Source organism: Podarcis muralis, chromosome 3 (genome assembly GCF_964188315.1).
Source record: "Podarcis muralis chromosome 3, rPodMur119.hap1.1, whole genome shotgun sequence".
NCBI classification, from domain to species: Eukaryota; Metazoa; Chordata; class Lepidosauria; order Squamata; family Lacertidae; genus Podarcis; species Podarcis muralis.
The window spans coordinates 30,255,106-30,276,133 of NC_135657.1; the positions used below are offsets into that span (position 1 = coordinate 30,255,106).

At 43.5% G+C, this 21,028-nt stretch overlaps 1 protein-coding gene across 3 annotated transcripts; it reads right to left on the minus strand.

Moving 5' to 3' along the window:
* Positions 1 to 3,358: 3,358 nt before the first annotated feature.
* TAF1A (TATA-box binding protein associated factor, RNA polymerase I subunit A) lies at positions 3,359 to 19,110 on the minus strand. Of its 3 annotated transcripts, XM_028724584.2 has the most exons (11): positions 18,913 to 19,110; positions 16,513 to 16,675; positions 15,608 to 15,777; positions 13,509 to 13,622; positions 11,811 to 12,009; positions 10,439 to 10,569; positions 8,713 to 8,871; positions 7,766 to 7,832; positions 7,545 to 7,668; positions 4,849 to 5,009; positions 3,359 to 3,622 (listed from the first exon to the last, which is right to left on the minus strand). In XM_028724584.2, the coding sequence occupies exons 1-11, from the start codon at positions 19,078 to 19,080 to the stop codon at positions 3,507 to 3,509; spliced, it is 1,572 nt and encodes a 523-aa protein (XP_028580417.2). In that variant the 5' UTR covers positions 19,081 to 19,110; the 3' UTR covers positions 3,359 to 3,506. The 3 variants fall into 3 exon arrangements, with proteins under 3 accessions (XP_028580417.2, XP_028580420.1, XP_077781732.1); XM_028724587.2 differs by lacking the exon at positions 15,608 to 15,777 and having other exon boundaries at positions 16,513 to 16,662; positions 18,913 to 19,051; XM_077925606.1 differs by lacking the exons at positions 15,608 to 15,777; positions 18,913 to 19,110 and adding an exon at positions 18,623 to 18,645 and having other exon boundaries at positions 16,513 to 16,662.
* Between the last annotated feature and the right edge of the window lie 1,918 nt (positions 19,111 to 21,028).

The window sequence follows — 21,028 nt, forward strand, 5'->3', positions numbered from 1 at the left end:
CTTCCCTTCTTGACCTTTTTTTTTAAAAAAAAGCTGTACATTTTAGGAGAACAGTGTTTGTGTTAGACTCCACTGTCAGATCTGAGCTCTGGCTCCTGGCTGTACCCCTTTACCTGCTCTGAGACCCACCCAAAAGGCTAACCAAGGTGAGCATTGGCATCTATGCAGATATAAGGGTTAATGCTGGAAAGCTCTAGTAAATATGAACAAAAGTAAAATTTGCTTCTCTGCTCAGAGGCTTTCAGATTTAAAACTAGTACTTTTGATTACACTTCCACATACAGGTACACTGCTTCCTTCATAGGTTGACAGCATGCACCTTTAAGAATCTTGCTTTGGCTGCCAGATTGCAAAAGGCCACTGTGACCCCTACAAAAATGTGGTGAATGCTATTTCAAAAACAAAAAGCATGTCAACAGGTGGCAGACTTGCAAAAGATCTGAGATTAGTGAAAACTTCACCTAGGAACAACTTTTACAATGTGGGTTCATCCAGTGCTGCAGATGAGAAAATACTGTCTTTTATTCTACTCATATGAACACAGGGTGCTGACTTATACCAATTTTGTCCATCTGGTCCACTATACTTTATCTGACTGGCATCAGAATGGATCCCAAGGGTCATCTAGTCTAACCATCCACAATGCAGGAATCTCAAGTAAGCATCCATGACAGGTGACTATCCAACCTCTGCTTTGTTGTTGTTGTTGTTTAGTCATTTAGTTGTGTCCAACTCTTCATGACCCCATGGACCAGAGCACGCCAGGCACTCCTGTCTTCCACTGTCTCCTGCAGTTTGGTCAGACTCATGTTTGTAGCTTCGAGAACACTGTCCAACCATCTTGTCCTCGGTCGTCCCCTTCCCCTTGTGCCCTCCATCTTTCCCAACATCAGGGTCTTTTCCAGGGAGTCTTCTCTTCTCATGAGGTGGCCAAAGTATTGGAGCCTCAGCTTCATGATCTGTTCTTCCAGTGAGCACTCAGGTCTGATTTCCTTCAGAATGGATACGTTTGACCTTCTTGCAGTCCATGGGACTCTCAAGAGTCTCCTCCTAACCTCTGCTTAGAAACATCCAATTAATGAAAGTCCACCACCTTCTGAGGGAGTTCTTTCCACTGTTGAACAGCTCCTACTGCCAGAAAGTTCTGGTGTTTAGGCAGAATCTCCTTTCTTGTAAATTGAATCCATTGGTTCCGGTCTTGCTCTCCAGAGCAGGAGAAAACAAGCTTGCTCCATCTTCCATGTTACAGCCTTTGAGATGTGGGTGGGTGGGTTTCACAGCCCTTGTTTCCTGAGCACCTTTTAACATGAGATGCCAGGGATATATCTAGAACACAGAATGTTCCCTTATACCAACTCAGACCATTGGTCCATCTAGCTCAGTATTATCTATGTTGACCGACAGCAGATCTTCAGGGCTTCAGACAGTGGACATCCCCAGGGGCATCTGCAGTTTCTCCATCGCTGATTTAGATGAAGAATAGGATATGCACAAATGACAATAGTAATATTATGTAATTCAGTTCCAATTGTTGTAGCTTGATGAAGTCAATAATATACTGCGTTTGTCATTTAAGTGATAGCATTTAAAAGCACATTCCAGTTCCACGCTGCTTCTTGGACCTCCACCAATGCTTTTTGGCATGGTGTTGTTGCTGTATTCCACCAATACAAAATGTACTTTGCACTACTTGTAGCAGTTCTCTCACTCATGTTACTCTTCATCTGCTTAAAATCCTAAGGCTGCTGTTTCTAAGGGCTCCACAAGATGTTTACTGAGTATACTTCCAAATTTGCTTACACAAATCTTACAGGGAGGTTATAGTGTCCGCTCTTTTTTAAGCATTTGTTTCCATGTATTTGCAGGGAAGTTCCCAGAGGCATTCACAGAACCATAACCACTCGGGTGACAAGCTGGGGTTTTGGCCCCGGGTGAAGCCTCCAGGGGGCGCCATTGAGGCTCCCAGCCTGTGTGTGTGTGTGATGTGTGTGTACACAAATGCACAAGGGTGTGTGTGTCAAACTGTGTCTTTGACCCAGGTAAAATAAAGCCTAGTTTCACCCCTGGACATTCATCCGGATTGCTTATACATTGTTCTGTCAATTGTTCTTTATCCCTTACTTGTATTTCCCTATCACTTTGCTAACCACAAAAAGTGTGTTTTTAAAGTGGATTTGTTGCACCAGAGCACTGTAATCCACTTTGAATGCACAAACCTGAATTTCCAGTTGAATCCTTCCTGCAAAGTAGTGGCAGTCTGAAGGCAACCGGAGTCTAGACATTCTCTGCAGGGTGCCTCCGCAAGCCACTCTCCCAAGTCAGACTTCTGATGAAGTCACAATTCAAGGCTGTGCCAAAGTGATGACCATGACCAGCAGGAAGGTGCGTGGGGGCAGATTAATTAATCCATTCACGAGCTCCATCCTAAAGAAAGCATTTCATATGTTTGAATGCCGCAGTGCAGCACAAACAAATAAATAGTTCTACTGGGTACAACATTCAGATTCCTGGGATTCTTGAGTTTTCTTTTCTTTTGAAAAAGAACATGTTTCTAACCCTTATGGTATGAATTTTTGGACTGAAAGGATGCCTCGGATACCTCTGAGAAGCCACTGGTCTTGCAGAATGCAATGTCTAGTAGGCAGATGGCAATGCATTGGATTACCCAAGTCAGTTGTGCATATTTGCTAAATGTTCATAATGTACACAAAAGTTGCTAAATGGACACAGCAGAATTTCTTGGGGTTGCTCTGGGTTTTCCTGCCTCGCCTAATATGCGTGTAGCCCAACCATGCATACTGACTTCAGGTCTGAACATCTTTCTACCTACCGAGTTACCAGACACAGGGTACCAGCTGCTGTCTCCATTTTTGTTACCCAAGGAGGGCAGAAGTGCCTGCAAGTCAATTAGCACCGGAAAGCATCTACCGCTCTCAAAAATGTGCTTAAATGTACAAAGTGCATGTGCACAGACAGGTTCTTAAAGACATGTGTTAACAACAGTGCATAGAATGGGCTGGTGTGGGCCTCTTCTTTTAACTGCATGATGGGTGACTGGAAGAATTTCTAAAGGCAAACAATTCTACACTATTGTTATAGGATGCAAGGCAAGCTGTAGTCACAGCATGTCTATATTATATATTGTCTGCTACAGATACACACACACACACACACACACACACACACACACACACACAAAAGCACCATCAATTCAAGAACATATTTCAAAGGTTTTTATATGAAGACTTTGAAAGATAAATGATAAAATGTGTTTCCTGTGAAGTTTTATTTTAGCAATGACTCAAAGCCGAATTCCTTTGGAAAGATTTATTATAAAACTGGAACTTCATTTAAATAAAAAAAAATGGTTGTCAATTATCTACAGGGTTTTTTCATTGCAGGGGAGATCTGTATGCAGAGCAAAACATGTACAATCGGGGTGGGGGGGGGGAATATAGTTCCAAAAAGAAAAGAAAAGGGATTTTGCCTCTAAAAGCAATCAAATATCAGACGATCTTCAAACTGACCCAGCTGTGTTTTTTCACAAATGTCTTCAATGGTTTGAACTTTTTCTTATTGGCTTCACAACCTTGTCGCATGACGTATCTAAAATATTTGCAATCTAGACACACACAAAAGTAAAATGGCATTAGAATGAATGAATGGGTTAAGACTTAACTGGGTACAATCAGACCCTTAAGAACATGTTGTGAAGTATAAAAAAATCCCACTGAGCATTCTCAACCTCAGTACTCCACAAGTGTCAAAATCTCAATGTATAGAAAAATTATGGGTAAATTAGTATTGTTATAATGTGGAGCAAATAATCCAGCGACGTTAGCCTACATCTGGAAGTCACTTTGCTTAATGACAAGGTCCCAGTGCAGAATGAGGTTTGACAGCCATTTTCTTAAAAAAAATTATCTAGACCATTATTACAAGAGCTTTGAAGGTACTGTATAGAGTTTAAGATACCGACAAACAGCATTATTAATCTACAGACCATGTGCTCATCTCTCATGTTAGATGTTTCCATTAGGGGTTTGATGGGTGCTGGGTTTTGTACATGCAAAAGAAAATGCATTATCTTGCTTTGTTTGGGCTCAACTAATGCTGTAATGAGTAACCAGCAGTACGCATGGTGTTCCCATCAGCAGCTAGCATTGCCTCTCCTCTCCATTGAAGGCCATGAAAGTAACACATGTAAGAAGTAATCCGAGGTTCATTAACGTCCCACATTTTGTATGGTCTCTCAGCACCTCAGATTTCCTTCCTACAAAATGGAGGAAGGAAACCCCATTGTAATAACTGATGCTTCAACTAGGCTAAAGGTAGAATGCTCTCTCGGGGCATCTACAGAGTTCCACCTCTCTCTCTTTCCTCACCGCTCCTCAAAATCAATCTCTTCTTTGAAGCTTTTGGCTTAACTCCACAGTCCAAGCTGAAAGAAAGCCTAAGAACTTTTAACAACAGTTGCCTCTTCCTTTCGTTGTTTTTGCTTGCCGCTCTGGTGAACTTTAGATGCTAACTGCCTTGGTGCGAAAACCAATCACTTTTGCTTATGTTACTTGATACAGTTCTATGCACCAAATGGCAGTGCGGAGCAATAGATTTAGTGTTAGACTAGAAGCTGGGGGACCAGAGTTCAAATCCTCCCTCAGTGGGCAACCTTGGGCCAGCCACATTTCTCAGTCTGACCCATCTCACAGAGCTGGTGCAAGGATGAAGGTGGTTGCAGTTGAGAGAAAAGGCAGAAGATACACGATAAATGCAATATACGCTTTGCCAGGATTCTAATTATTGCATGTATACAGGAGACAGAACATCTACTGGGGGGGAGGCAGTTACCTTTTCCCATCAGCATTCCAGCCACCAGTACTTTTTCACAAGCGAGACATTCATCTTCCTGCCAGTTTCTTTTTGCCAAATAAAGGCTGAAATGCAAGGCTGGCCACCAGTCCTTTCGAGATGCCCACTTGTTTTTGAGCCAGTGAAGCTGTTTGTCAGAGCTGGGGGTGGGGAGAGGGAGGGGGAGAGAGGGAGAGAGAAGAGGGTGTATCTCAGTTACATCCATGCTGAATGCTGATAGATTTCTGTACTACTACTACTACTACTAATAATAATAATAATTAACATTATTTATATCCCGCCCTCCCCAGCCGAAGCCAGGCTCAGGGCGGCTAACAACAGTAAAAATAACACAGTTTACATAAAATCATAATCAATTAATTGAAATACATTCTAAAATCAATTCATTCTAAAATCAATTCAGAGTCAAATTAATGGCAACCATTGGGCTAGAGTTCTATGAGGGTTACAGAAGGAGGGGGTCAGACTGTGCCAGAACACAACTAAGCTAGGCTAGGAGGTGTGTATTACTTATGCTTGGCTCTACCAAGCTGTGTGCACAGGCAATCTCATCGTGGTCCAAACTTCCCTTTTTCGTTTGGAGTTTTAGGCTAGAAGTAGCCAAGGTAGTACTCTCCAGATGTTGTGGATGGCTGCTCCCATCATCTCCGACTACTATAGTCTGCCACGTTGGCTACCCCTATTTCAGGGACATGGAAGATTACTTATGGTTATTTAACTCAGTGATTTAAAAGGGTGCTTTACTAATATTCAAATGCCATCTCTTGTTTTTGGCTGTGCCCTTGCAGCGAAAACATGTTCAGTTTCCAGTTAATGTCCTAAATTCAAGAAGAAAGACATGCAACCTGCTTTGCACATTTTTGATATAAATTGGTGCCACATGGAGGAAAAAAGACAAAAAAAGACAGATAGGCTACTTTTTTGTAGGCTAGTATCTTTCATGAATTAATTCAAATAAATTAAAATTAAAATTAGACTGGACAAATGGCCATCCTCAAGTTAAAATTGAAAGCGGTTAATATACACCAGGACCAACTATTTCCACTGATATTATAAGGACCTGTGTGCGGGCTGGTACACCTCCTTCGTACTTGTTCATACAAAGAGAAAATGAGTCAGACTGAACCCTGGCCAAAGGCCTGACAGAACAGTTCTGTCTTGCAGGCCCTGCGAAAAGATGTCAAATCTCACAGAACCTAGTCTCTTGTGAGAGAGTGTTCCACCAGGCTGGGGCCACAACCAAAAAGGCCCAGGCTCTGGTTGAGGCCAGTCTAATCTCCCTGGGGCTCAGGATCTTCAGGGTTGTGTTATTTGTAGACCATAAGGTCCCCCGTGGGGCATACCAGGAGAGGTGGTCCTGTAGGTACGAGGGTCCTAGGCCGCATAGGGATTTAAAGGTTAAAACCAGCACCTGAAACCTGACCCTGTACTCCACCGGGAGCCAGTACAGCTAGTATAGCACTGGATGAATGTGATCCCGTGGCGAAGCCCCGTAAGGAGTCTCGCCGCGGCATTCTGCACCCGCTGTAGTTTCTGGGTCAGTTTCAAGGGCAGCCCCACATAGAGTTACAATAATCACGCCTGGAGGTGACCGTCACATGGATCACAGTGGAGAGGTCAGGGTGAGAGAGATAAGGGACCAACTGCTTAGCTCAGCAGAGATGAAAAAATGCCGCCTTTGTTGTAGCTGTAACCTGCGCCCCCATAGAAAGGGAGACGTCAAAGATTACATCCAAACGCTTGACGGAAGGTGCTGGCACCAGTTGCACCACCGCAAGGGATGGGAGTTGGACCCCCAACCCCATATCGTCTCGACCGAGCCAAAGCACCTCTGTCTTTGAAGGATTTAACTTTAACCGGCTCCCACATAGCCATCCAGCCACGGCTTCCAGACATCTGAACAGTGTGTCTGGGGCCGAGTCACGGTGGCCTTCCATCAACAGATAAAGCTGGGTGTCATCACTGATGACAGCCCAAACCATCTTGGTCCCATGACCAGAGAGAAAACCGGACTGGAATGGATCCAAAGCTGATGTTTCATCCAGAAATCCGCCAAGCTGAATGAACTAAATGAACTAAAAGGTATTATGAAATGAAAACAGCTTAAAAAAATAACCATTAGAAAACTGGTGCAATTTTGAATACAGGTAAAAGTGTCTAGGGACGCGGGTGGCGCTGTGGGTAAAAGCCTCAGTGCCTAGGGTTTGCCGATCGAAAGGTCGGCGGTTCGAATCCCCGCGGCGGGGTGCGCTCCCGTTGCTCGGTCCCAGCGCCTGCCAACCTAGCAGTTCGAAAGCACCCCCGGGTGCAAGTAGATAAATAGGGACCGCTTACTAGCGGGAAGGTAAACGGTGTTTCTGTGTGCGGCTCTGGCTCGCCAGAGCAGCGATGTCACGCTGGCCACGTGACCCGGAAGTGTCTCCGGACAGCGCTGGCCCCCGGCCTCTTGAGTGAGATGGGCGCACAACCCTAGAGTCTGTCAAGACTGGCCCGTACGGGCAGGGGTACCTTTACCTTTACTAAAAGTGTCTAAAACCTTCCCCTGACATATTTTCAAATATGTTGAGAAGTTTTTGAATGAGGGGGCAGTCAAATATCCTCAGTGCACCATCTGCTGAGGTGCAGTCAGGCAAGAGTTACATCGCACGGGGCAGCTGATTTCACCATTCACCCACTTCTGCAATATTTCTACAATCTCCTTCGCCAAACAGCTCCAGGCTTTGACATTCTCCTTCCACCCAGCAGAGTCCAAGGCTGCAAAAATAACTTCCAGCCGTAGCTTCTGGTTTTTCCTTTTTTCTGAAATTAAGAGCAAATCATATTAAGGGGGGAGGGCAGGGAGGCAATCTGATCCTAATTCTGTGTATCTTCAAGCACAATAATTAAAACGCCTTACTTGATTTTTTCAGCATGGCGTAATATTCCAGCATCAGTTCGTGAGAAGGGACAAGTTCGTGCAAGATCTAAAAAGAAACAGACAAGACACTAAACATCCATCTTGAGACAAAGTTATGCACTTCCCTATCCCACCAGTTTCAACGGACAAATTATGACCGGAGGCTTGTGCCAAAGTTCACTATAGCAGGGGAGTGGATTGGTCCAATAATTTCACTTTATAGCCTAAGTATACTAGGGACAAAGAATTTCTTCTGCAATTCTGCAACATCAAGTCTGAGGGGGCGTGAAAACTGAATTTACAGTGTGCTTACAGGAAAACAAATCTCCATGTATGTGTGTATAATAAATAATAATAATATTAACATTGTTCATAGGCTTTCCAGACACAGTGTACCTCAACCTCATGTCATAATGAGCCACAGTTAATGGATTACAGTGGTACCTCGGGTTAAGTACTTTATTCGTTCCGGAGGTCCGTACTTAACCTGAAACTGTTCTTAACCTGAAGCACCACTTTAGCTAATGGGGCCTCTTGCTGCCGCCGTGCCTCTGGAGCCCGATTTCTGTTCTTATCCTGAAGCAAAGTTCTTAACCTGAAGCACTATTTCTGGCTTAGTGGAGTGTGTAAACTGAAGCGTATGTAACCTGAAGCGTATGTAACCTGAGGTACCACTGTACTGTGACATTTTAAAATTTAATTACTTTTATATCTCACTTTCCCTCCAAGAGCTCAAGGTGGCATACATGGTTTTCCACCTCTCCAATTTCTCCTCACAACAATCCCTGTGAGGAGGGCTGGACTGAGAGACCGTGACTGGCTAAAGGTCACTCAGGGAGCTTCATGGCTGAGCAGGAAATTGAACTCTGGTCTCTCAGCTCCTAGTCTGACAGTCTAACTGCTACACAATTAAATGGTGATCATTAAATAAGGCCTGAATATAATACCTGGAGTGCAGACATCTGAGTTTTCCTCGATTCACCCCTTCTCTTTAGGAACTGATATAAGAAGACATGTGCATTAGGGTTTGGAGGAAATTTGGAATTATATGCATATTCGCTCAACACTTCTCTTGCTTCTTCATACTCCTCATAATATTCCAGCATCTGAGGAAACACACAAATGTACAGCTGATTATTTAAGGTTGGGGACCACATTTTCACCTTGACCCAAAAGAGTGTTTAGCAACAAGGGGGGGGGGATTGGAGAAAAATCTTTTCAAGTGAACACAATATAGTCAACACAATCAGGTGACTGAAATGCTTTTTTTAAACAAAATTTGTATACCACTTGATAGTCAAAAAAACAAAAAACACCTCTAAGCAGTTTACCAAAAAAACCCCACCATTTAAATTATTGATAAAACACAGCAAAAATGAGGTATTTAAAAATATTCAAAAGATTAAAATCAACAGCAAGCGGCTAAAAAGAAATAAAGCATGTTTAACTTCAACGTGTCTGGATAGTCTTACCTAAACAAAAATGTTTTAAGCTGACACTAGAAAGATTACAATGAAGGTGCCTGCCTGATGTCAATACACAAGGAGTTCCAAAGTTCCACACGAAACTATTGATTTCTTACAAGTGTGGAATGAGTATTTTGTGGAACTGTAACAGTACCAGTTCCACAGACTGAAGAGGCTAAGTGTGTATACAGTCGTAACTTGGAATTTGAATGGCTTAGTTGTCAAATGTTTTGGCTCCCAAACGATCAAAAACCGGAAGTTATTGTTCCAGTTTTAGAACGTTCTTTTGGAAGCTGAACGTCCAACAGGACTTCCGAGGCTTCCGATTGGCTGCAGGGGCTTCCTGCAGCCAACTGGAAGCCACACCTTGGAAGTCAAATGTTTTGGAAGTTGAACGGATTCCGGAACGGATTCCGTTCAACTTCCAAGGTACATCTGTTATAGGGGTAGGGTGATCCTGCAAGTAAACTGGTCCCAAGCTGTTAAGGGCTTCATATACTAATTGTAACCTCTTGAACTTGGCCTGGCAGCCAGGTGCAGACCTCAGTGGTGTTATATGCAGGCAAGGTCTCACTCCTATCAGCAACTGTGCTGCAGCGTTCTGCCCTAACTGAAGCTTCTGGGTCAAGCACAAGGGAAGCCCCACATAGAATACACTGCAATAATCCAGTTTAATGGATCAGAAATAAGAGCTTTAGAATAAAAAGCAAAATCCAGGTGGGAACTTATGGCTGGATAATATATATATACATCACTAAATGTGATTGGTTTGGTGCACACAGAGAGAGGAGAGGGAGAGGGAGAGAGAGAGAGAGAGAGAGAGAGAGAGAATCATTTGGATAAAATTGCCAAACCATGGTTCGGCCATTGGGTTCAAAACTTGGGGCTGACAGGCTTTCCTCTCCTACAATTACCTTGCTTCCTGATCCAAGCAAACTCCAGTTAGCCATTACATTTAAACTGGCAATCTATCTAGTATTTTTTAAAAGCCACATAAGCCAATGAACATCATCATATGTTATGACCGAGAATTCCCAAGACTCCCCAATGCTTTCTAGACACTTTTTCAGAGTCTTATTTTACTAATTGTTATGAAAGACGTTTTTCGAGTATTCCCCGAGCTACAAAATCTTGAACAGCCAGCAATTACTTAGATCAAGATTTAGAGGGGGGGGGGGAGTAAGCTGATTGTAAAGAATGCTCTTACATCCACATAACACGTCACAAAAGGATCCCAAACTCCAGGAATTTTAATGATCTCCTTGAGGCTGACTTTAGCCTGCCGGTACAAGATGCGCATTTCCTGCTGAATAGAAGACACTGCGTAGCTGTCCTCATCTGCGGAAGACAAGGCATAATATAACCTCTTCTATTAAGCACAGTGATCTGCAACTCAGGTAAATCATGACACTAATCTCACTTTCCAAGCACCCTAAAAATAAAAATAAAAAGCTTTCTGAAAGAGAAGAACCGAAGAAATTCACAACATATCTTTCTGGTCCCAAAAGAGTCAAACAGAGGACTATTAAGCAGGGAACCTCTTTCAAGCAGAGGCCACATTGACAGGTGAGCAACCCCACTCACCTGTTAAGGCAACAAATGATGATTAAGCTTTATGTTTACCACAAGCCAATGAATCTGATTAAACTTAATGGCAAAGCAGACTGAAACGAAAGCATCAGTCAGTCTGCTTTACCAAGAAGGCCACTCAGTTTGAGTTCCTTCGGTACAGATGCAATGATGATAAGAGCAAAAAACTCTCAACAACCTATTCAAAAAAACTAACCTTCACCTGATGAGGAAGGCAGACTTAACAACACAATCCTAAGCATGTTCGTTCATAAGTTCCGTCGAGTTCACTGGACTTAAAGGTAAAGGTAAAGGGAACCCTGACCATTAGGTCCAGTCGTGACCGACTCTGGGGTTGCACGCTCATCTCGCTCTATAGGCCGAGGGAGCCGGCGTTTGTCCGCAGACAGCTTCCGGGTCATATGGCCAGAATGATTAAGCCGCTTCTGGCGAACCAGAGCAGCACATGGAAACGCCGTTTACCTTCCTGCAGGAGCGGTACCTATTTACCTACTTGCACATGACGTGCTTTCGAACTGCTAGGTTGGCAGGAGCTGGGACTGAGCAACGGGAGCTCACCCCGTGGCGGAGATTCGAACCACCGACCTTCTGATCAGCAAGTCCTAGGCTCTGTGGTTTAACCCACAGCGCCACCCGCGTCACTGGACTTACTCCCTAACAATTGCTTAATGCTGAAATCCTAAACACACATGACTTCTGATTTAACTGTGACCTCAGGACAGTTTAGTAGTCCAAATACCACTGACTGCTGCACTGTATAGTGTTATTTTGTGTGTTGTTCTTAATTATTGTTTCATACTGACTACTCCTCTATTCATCCATCCTTGCCGTAGGTGGGATACAAAACAGACAGACAATAAAAACATTATTAGGACTTAGGTGCATATTCAAAGTCCAGCATTAGAGTCTCATTCTATGCTTCCAATTTCAAGAGCTGAGCATATGACCATCTATGTCCTGCACCGATTTCTCCTAAGGCGCATACTCACCAAGCCCCAACATGTCCGTCTTCTTTTTCAACCACTTAGAATAGTCCAGCAGCCCCCTGTAACCTTGAATGAGTTTCAGTTCTTTGTTCTGAATGACTGTTTGTTCTCCGTACTTCCAGCTTTCTGCCAGGACCAGGTTCTGATAAGCCTCATCCTCAAACCCGTTGCACAGGAGATGGAAGGCGTGCTCTAAAGAAACCTACAAGAATTTCAACCTAGCTTACAATCCGCAGCAGCAGCAGCGGCTCTGAATAAAATGCTACAATGCAAACCCAATGGGCTCAGAGACCTCCTACATCTGGAGGTTTCCCCACTACTTTCAGTGAAAAATTTGGCAGCTTTGCAAGAGCAACAGGGATATGCTGTTTGAATGGTGCTGGATCTGGAAATAAATGGGGGACCACTGTCAAACTGGCGATGCAATTAACATCAGCACACGCCATTCAAATCTTGGCAAATGCACTAACACTCACTGGATCCCAGTCAAGGTTCAGACTGGCTCGGTAGCAACCCAGTGGAGTAAGGACTAAAGCTTCCACACACCGAGAAAGAAAGAAAAAGAACTAGACTTCTGAATGTAAACCAAAACTGAATTTCTCCGTTTACTGATAGACAAAGCTTAAAATATTTTTTTTTTAAATATATGCAAATGATATGAAATAGAATTATAAATGAGTGGAAAATTGAATATAAAGAAATTAACACAAAATCAGGTAATTTTTTTAGGGACTCCCAGTTTGAACTGTACAAGTATACAAATGGTACACTTTTTTGCATGTACATGGGGCCAATTTACTGCAGATCAAGGTGCAGAACTGCATATACACACACACACACACACACACACACACACACACAAAATAATATCCAGTTCAAAGGGTTGCATCCAGTGCTGCAGTGCCATGTGCACTAGAGACTTCCTTGTGTGCAATGGCACGTCCCCTTCCTCTCCTGCCATCTGCTGTGCCCCCTCTGTGCTTCATATGGTTGGAGGACCAGATTTAGACAAAGTGTGGGAGGAGGAGAGGAAGCGGAAATCACACATTCCAAGAGCATCAGCTACAACCCAAAGCTGCATGAACTACATCAGCATTCATTGCTGTATATTATTTATTATTATTATTATTATTATTATTATTATTATTATTATTATTATTATTAGATTTATATACTGCCCTTCAGCAAAAGGTCTCAGGGCGGTTCACAGAGTAAAATGCAGGATAAAAACAAGTGAATAATTAAAAGAAAACAGCAAAACAATAACTCTATTCTGTAATTAAGGATATGTTTTACCAAAGAAACTTCTACTAGGAGTAATGGACATTGCTACAAATCCCCGCAACAAGAAATAGAAAGGGTGGGGAACCTCTGGCTCATCGGCCTAATCCTGCAGAGGTCCTAATTATGTTTGTGAGACCACCTTCCTCAAACCATGCCCACCCGCCACACCCCTAAAATCACATGAGATATCAGGCGAGAGGAAGGCAAAAGCACAGCCTGCACACTGAATTACGTTCAAAATAAACCACTCTGAAACGCACTTCAAAGGAGTTGCCACCCAAAATCGCTCTGGTGAGCTAAAAAGTTCCCCATCCCTGCTATACGTGGAAGAATGAGCAGCACTCTTAATAATAATGTTAATGTTTTCTATGAAAAATAAGTATTATGATCTTAAGGATCCTTTGGAACTCTTCTCACCTTTAAATATCCTTTTACTCCTAAATTTTTCATCTGATCTGCAAAGTGGTTGGTCTCTTGAATATTGCTCCGTGGGTGCCGCTGCAAGATCTCAGTTCCTATTCTCCAGATCTCCTAGCACAGAGAACACACATTCAGAACACAGAAGCAAACGACAGCTACAAAAAGTGAACATAAGCATAGCTTTGAAGTATACGGTCACTTACAACAGGCACAAAGAGCACTTCTAATTGCATAATGCAAAAATTTGCAGCCATCGTGACACAGAATTAAATGCACAACAAAACACCCTAAATTGGGGATAAGCAACCTGTGGCCCTTGGTCTAATTTCATGCGGCCCTCAACACTGTTTCAAAAGCCTTCTGCAAGCAATCAGGTTATATCTCTGGCAAGCGCAATCTATCCCTATCCCAGCAGCCCACTGGCTGGAGCGGGAAAGACAGAGGAGTATAGCTCAGTCCGATAAGCTCAGTTGGTAGAGCATGAGACTCTTTACCTCATGGTTGTGGGTTCGAGCCCCATGTTGGGCGAAAGATTCCTGCATTGCAGGGGGCTGAACCCCAACTCTCAATAACTTTCGGTATCCTTCCAGAGTGACCTACTTGGCTGGTCGTTCCCAGTGTTCTCTGGCCCCATAGAGCCTTCAATGTGGGGTTCCTGAGGGTTCAATGTTACCCCTTATGCTCTTTAACATCTACATGAAACTACTGAGTGGAGTCATCCAGTGTTTTGGAGCACGTGGTCAGCAATATGCTGATGACAAACAGCTCTACTTCTCCTTTACATCTGCAGGTGAGGCAATGAAAGTTCTGGACCATTGTCTTGCCTCACTAATGGATTAGATGAGAGCCAATAGGCTGAAAACTCAATCAACATTTCTCTTCAATCAGGTGTTTGGCTGATGGCTTTTAAAATGTGTTTGTGAGAGGGGCTTTTTCAGCTTGTTTTTGTATTCTCATTTTGTATTTTCCTGTTGTGAACTGCCTGGGATCTTCGGAAGAAGGGTGGTATACAAAGCAAACAATAGATGACCCTCGTGGTCTGTTCCAACTCTACAATTCTATAATTGCAATTTAATGTTGTGAACCGCCCTCAGATCTACGGATATAGGGCAGTATATAAATTTAATAATTATAATTATAATAATTCTATGAGATGGCAGAAAGGAGAAACCACTTTAGGTTTTGCCCTTTCCACCACTGGCATGTACTTCAACAACAGGCTATCCCCAAGAGAATAGAGCCATCAATAGAAGAAAGGCAGCCTGTTGTTGTTGTTGTTTAGTCGTTTAGTCGTGTCCGACTCTTCGTGACCCCATGGACCAGAGCACGCCAGGCACTCCTGTCTTCCACCGCCTCCCGCAGTTTGGTCAGGCTCATGTTTGTAGCTTCGAGAACACTATCCAACCATCTCATCCTCTGTCGTCCCCTTCTCCTTGTGCCCTCCATCTTTCCCAACATCAGGGTCTTTTCCAGGGAGACTTCTCTTCTCATGAGGTGGCCAAAGTATTGGAGCCTCAGCTTCACGATCTGTCCTTCCAGTGAGCACTCAGGGCTGATTTCCTTAAGAATGGATGCGTTTGATCTTCTTGCAGTCCATGGGACTCTCAAGGGTCTCCTCCAGCACCAGAATTCAAAAGCATCAATTCTTCGGCGATCAGCCTTCTTTATGGTCCAGCTCTCACTTCCATACATCACTACTGGGAAAACCATGGCTTTAACTATACGGACCTTTGTTGGCAAGGTGATGTCTCTACTTTTTAAGATGTTGTCTAGATTTGCCATCGCCTTTCTCCCAAGGAGCAGGCGTCTTTTAATTTCGTGGCTGCTGTCACCATCTGCAGTGATCATGGAGCCCAAGAAAGTAAAATCTCTCACTGCCTCCATTTCTTCCCCTTCTATTTGCCAGGAGGTGATGGGACCAGTGGCCATGATCTTCGTTTTTTTGATGTTGAGCTTCAGGCAGCCCACCCTTGGTCCAAAAATTGTTCTACCCTATTCCTAAACATATTACATGATGGAAGCATAGGACACAGGAATCACAGAGATCCTTTTCCGTCTTTCCTGCTCAGAATCAGGGGATTAGCTCATCTACTTACTTCAGGAGCAGCCCGCAGTTTGTCTTTACTGTAATGCTCCAACATTTCTATGTAGCTTATGATTAATTCTGCAGCCCTCTGCAACTGGCCTTGCAAGAGGGAATCCTGGATGGAGTTTAAACAACCTTCTTTTGCCTTCTGAAATTCCGAGTGCATTCCAACCCTAGATGCTACAACACAAGAATAATTTTGGAAACAGACATGAGAATAATTTTGATTTGTTTCTAATGAAGTTATAGACTTAAATTGCGATTCAGAGGAAAACACAAAAGCCCATACATTCTTGGTTGCATCTGGCAAGTACAGTGGTGCCTCGCAAGACGAAATTAATTCATTCCGCGAGTTTTGTCGTCTTGCAATTTTTTTCGTCTTGCGAAGCACGGGGTCGGGAAAGTTTTGGAAAAGCTTCAAAAATCACGAAAGTCTTTAAAAACCTCAAAAAAGGCTACCACACCGCGTGCTATGAGTTGCTCCTTGAAGTCAAGTCGCAACTGTATTAACGGTGTTAAGAAAAAGGAAACAAACTTGCAAGACGTTTCCATCTTGCGAAGCAAACCCATAGGGAAAATTGTCTTGCGAAGCAGCTCAAAAAACAAAAAACCCTTTCGTCTAGCGAGTTTTTTGTCTTGCGAGACATTCGTCTTGCGAGGTACCACTGTAAATAATAGGAATCAATCCTGCATTTCCTCTTTGGAGCATAAAATCCAATACCATACTACTAAACTGTCTAACTTCCTTCATAGCTTCATGCAAACATAATTTCATGCAAAAAAAAAACGTGCTGCTGCCACCTACTGTAGGCTGAAGGTTTTCCACCATTTTTGCTTCTTGCTTCCAGTGTTGACAGTCCTATCATACCATGCAAAGCAATAAGGAACCTTACCAACCAGCAATCAAGAACTTACTTGTGTAGTGAAAATATCTCGGGAGCAAAGGTAAATAAATTCCTGGGATGGGAGCTGTCGTTGTTGTGGCTGCATGCACATCCTGTGTTTCTCCTTCCAAATTTACCTGCCCTCTTTTTTGTCTCAGTTCTTCAACAAAAGTATCCATTTCTGTGAAAGGAAGATGGGGAAATATTTATGCTTGCAGGTCAGGCAAATCAAAATAAGAAATGGAGCAGGGGGAAAGAGACACTTTCAATGTCTTTAAAAACAGCTGTACAAGGAAGCATAAGTTTAGTTTTTTATTACTATTTACTATTAAATATTGCCCCTTTACAAACATGAAATGGAAGCAGGGTGCCCGATACAAGTGGGGAATAGAGCACCTTGCTGAAATTTCAGTCAACATTGCCGTAGCTACAGTGATGTGAAGGTTAAAGTGTGCATCTTAGAAGAAGGTGGAGGGAGAGACAGACAGACAGACAGACAGACAGAGCAGGCCACTGCAGGGCTGGAAAAGCCTTCAGCATTGCTCCCCACACCGTTTTTATTCCTTGCCTTGTGCAGAATCAGAATTGGAAAGGATGACATATCACCCTTTGAGGTGCCAACTTGAATAAAATATTGTGGGAGCCCTTGTAAGCTCCGTCCCACATATCAATCACATGGCACAGTGCGCACACACCATTTGAATGGGAATGCCCATCAACTTTGTGCCTCAAATATTTTATTGTGGAGCCAAAGCCCCCACAGCCCCTAGGAGTTGGCTCCTATGTCACCCATTTTTCAGCAGGACAACAACTCAGGTAGTCTTGGTCCTCTCAGTGTTTCAGATCGGTTTTAACCTTGGAGTTGTGCTTTGTTCTTGCATTCATGTTGCTTTTCATTTTATGTTTTTGGCTGTATTAAAGTTACTTTCATACTTATTTATTGTAAGCAGCTGAGAGAACTTTACAGCATGGGCCAGCATGCAAGCGTCACAAATAAATATTACACTGCACTATAGAATAGCAGGGGACTCATTTTTAATTAATTTGTTAACCCCACATATTAATTACATTATTAGGCTGTAATCCTACACAGACTCACACCATGAATAGGCATCGTAGTCAGTCAACTGCTGGTGAGGATACTTAACCTAGTCCCTGGAGTCTTCTGTCGCCCCACAGCCCCTGCGGAGAAGGCACCAGCACCCCATTCAACAGCATCCCCTGGAGCAGTGATTCTCAACCTGTGGGTCCCTAGATGTTGTTGGACTACAACTCCCATCATCCCTGAGCTCTGGCCTTGCTAGCTAGGAGTGATGGGAGTGCTAGGAGTGGGGACCCACAGGTTGAGAAAGGTTGCCTGGAGTTTAGTGCCTGAAATGGATTGCAACTTTTGTGTCATTTATTTCTAATGGGCCAATGCAGTGATCTCTTGAGTTTTCTACACTCCATGAAACCACTAGATGGCATCAGATAACTTACGTTTCCCTGACACTTCCCATCCTGGTCTGCAAAAGTAACAGTGGCATAAACTTATAACAATTAGACAAAAAGCCCAAATTATAGGTTGACACTAAATGCTTCCCCCTCTTTTTTTCTTCCTTTCCCTTCCTATTCATCAGAAGTGAGAAATCCAATATTTTAGTGCACCTGTGGCAAAATATAATCCGCAGGCTTCCAGACTGTCACTACTTTCAGGTGGGATACAATCATATACTGGCAAATTCAGGGTGGACAGTTAAAACTGCTTTGGAACTCTTGCTCAACAAACCCATTTCCCCCTGAAATTTGGGCTTTCTGCAATGAGGAAAGTGACAAGAAAATGCACTGGGAAATACAGGTAATGCTTGTTTTGACGTGATGCCCCCTCGCATCCATTTCTAACAAATCAGGATGAATGTTCAACAAACAAGTGGCCTTTCCAAATAAATATTTTTTTTAAATGAAGAAGAAAAAAAACAAGTGGCCTGGAAGTGCTCAGAGTTACTAAGGCTACGAACTGCTTTCTATTACGTTTTGTTCCAGGACGAAAGTGCTGCTTCCTAATCACAGCTACACTCAAATTCCCAGTTCCTCCACTGCTTACTATGGTCAGCCCTCATTCGCAGAACTACAAAAGGACATCAAGCGCAATCTAGTCCAACCTGCGTGGTCTCCTCAACAGGAGCCAGGAAACTGCATCTGATTCCGTAGCCCAAGAAAGCTTATGCCGTAATGAACATATGAAGCGTCACAGGTGCCTTCGCTGTTTTTCCTGCAACAAGAGGCTGCCAGAATTCTCTTCCTTAACTTCAGAAAAGTGAGGTGCCAATCTAACCTTTTCCTAGCTCTATAGATATCGGTTGGCTACCACGTGTTGTCTCCCACGGGAATCTATTGGCTCCCAGATACAAGCGACGTGAGCTCCGAGAGGAGCCTTCGCCGGCCAACCTACCTGGATGCGGAGCTTCCTTCTGTCTCTCGGAAACCTCTCCTGATAGGGCCCGGTCTCGCTCTTAACGACAGGAGAAGCGCGCTCCCTATGAGGGTGTGGAATGTCTAAAAGGCCGTTTTGAGTTCCTTCCAGCACGCCGACGCGTTCCTCGCCGCCATCTTTGACCATGGCATATCCCGACTCCCTGTTCGTACTACGTAACAACCGGTCTTCTTTTTTTAGTTAGGGGCGGGGCTGGAGGCCGCAAAGGACTTTGCGGTTATATGCGCATGCGCAAAAAGTTTTGAGGCTTTGTGGTTGTCGCCGCACGCGGTACACGCTCCTTGTGTTCACGAGGTGTCTGAACCTTGCTGATCATCTCTAATGAAGAGCAGGATATAATTTAAAAGATGCAGAACGTCTTCGTTTTTCGAAGCTTAATTTTAGGTGGCTAAAATTATGCACAGAAGTTCCCAAACCCCTGAGAGCGAACAAAAACTTGTACTCTGAGCCCCACCAGGAAAAAACCGCACAATTTCAACCAGAATGTCAAGTGCTGTTTATAAGAATGTAGGGAAATATCCACTGCTCCCCTCCCCCTTTTTTTTTTTTTTGTAATGAATGCCAACACACTTCTCTCTTTCTTCCTCTCTTTGCTGCCATTGGTAGCTGTTTTGTGCTGGCACCCATGGCAATTTTCTCAAGATAAAAGTACTGGCACCTCATCTCTTTACCATATAAAGCCCTGGAAATCTCTACAGTGGTACCTCGGGTTACAGACACTTCAGGTTACATACGCTTCAGGTTACAGACTCCACTAACCCAGAAATATTACCTCAGGTTAAGAACTTGCTTCAGGATGAGAACAGAAATCGTGCTCCGGCGGCGCGGCAGCAGCAGGAGGCCCCATTAGCTAAAGTGGTGCTTCAGGTTAACAGTTTCAGGTTAAGAACGGATCTCCGGAACGAATTAAGTACTTAACCTGAGGTACCACTGTATTTGGAAGTCAAGCTTTCTCATAGTAGTGATTATGCCATAGGAAATACTTACTGCTCACTGTCCTAGCCTTCTATTTCACCTACAGTACAAAAAAAGCGATTACAATCTTACATGCTGACTTGGAATTAAGACCCACTTAAACCAGTGAGCCATACATAGGGCCAAGCTAAATCCACTGTCCAGGCATCATCCCAGGGCCGCATGGCCCTCCTGAATAACATATCATGGAGAAATAGAGCCGAGTATCAGCAGTTTACTGGTGGCACCTTGCTGTAAAACTCGTAAAGACCACTTCCAGTGGCTTCATATAGATAGTAAGTAGCTTTGCAGATAAAATAGCATAGCTTCCAGGGGCCAAAAAAAAAAATACCCTCCCAATGCTACTTTTTGCACTCATAGGTAGGACCCAAACCACTGTAACACAGTGCCTCCAATTCCAGTTAAATGCCAGTGCAGGAAGATACCATGGTCAATGGTACCAAAAGCTGCGGAGTTATTGAGAAGCAGGTGCAAAGTCACACTCATCTTGTCCGACTCTCTGTAAAGGTCATCCATCAGGATGACCAAGGGTGACTCAAGTCCTGCAGCCAGGACTGAACCCAGACTGGAATAGATCTAAATAATCCATGTCATCCAAGACTGTAGCTGACCTGTCATCTAAGAACGCAAGCAACTGCAGTTTGGAGGAGAGAGTCAGAAGTTTTATCATCTCTTGAGATTAAGTGTGCAAAAAAACCCCTGCTGATTAAAGCTCTAGAACTCTGCTCATGGCATCCATTCCATTTAAACTGGTTTGTTCTCTTTTTTTTACTTTGCTACTGGGATTGTACTCAGGGTGAGATCTGGAGCAAATTTAGGATTTGCATGTTCCTGTTTCCCCTTACTGTGGGTAGTAAAGGTACTGTAAAGCAGACCCTGCTATCTATGGGACAGGTAACAAGCAACCAGGTCATACATCTCAAAATGATGAAAGTTGGGCAGGTCCTAGTCATAAAAACGTTTGTGGAAATAAGCTGATCGCAACAAAAGTTACTTTCACATTTAGAAGTGAAAATTTGAGAGCAACTATCAGTGTGTGCGCGGTTTTTTGTTTTTTTTTAAGTCTTTCATGTTAACATACTTTCAAATACCTCTGATT

Bases quoted from the DNA above. Each gene is read 5' to 3' on its own strand.
- TAF1A (XM_028724584.2), bottom strand. From the start codon at position 19,080: ATGGTCAAAGATGGCGGCGAGGAACGCGTCGGCGTGCTGGAAGGAACT. The intron at 10,570-11,810 runs GTGAGTATGCGC...TGTCTTCCGCAG, and splicing joins GACGGACATGTTGGGGCTTG to ATGAGGACAGCTACGCAGTG. The intron at 8,872-10,438 runs GTAAGAGCATTC...GTGTTTCCTCAG, and splicing joins TTGTGACGTGTTATGTGGAT to ATGCTGGAATATTATGAGGA.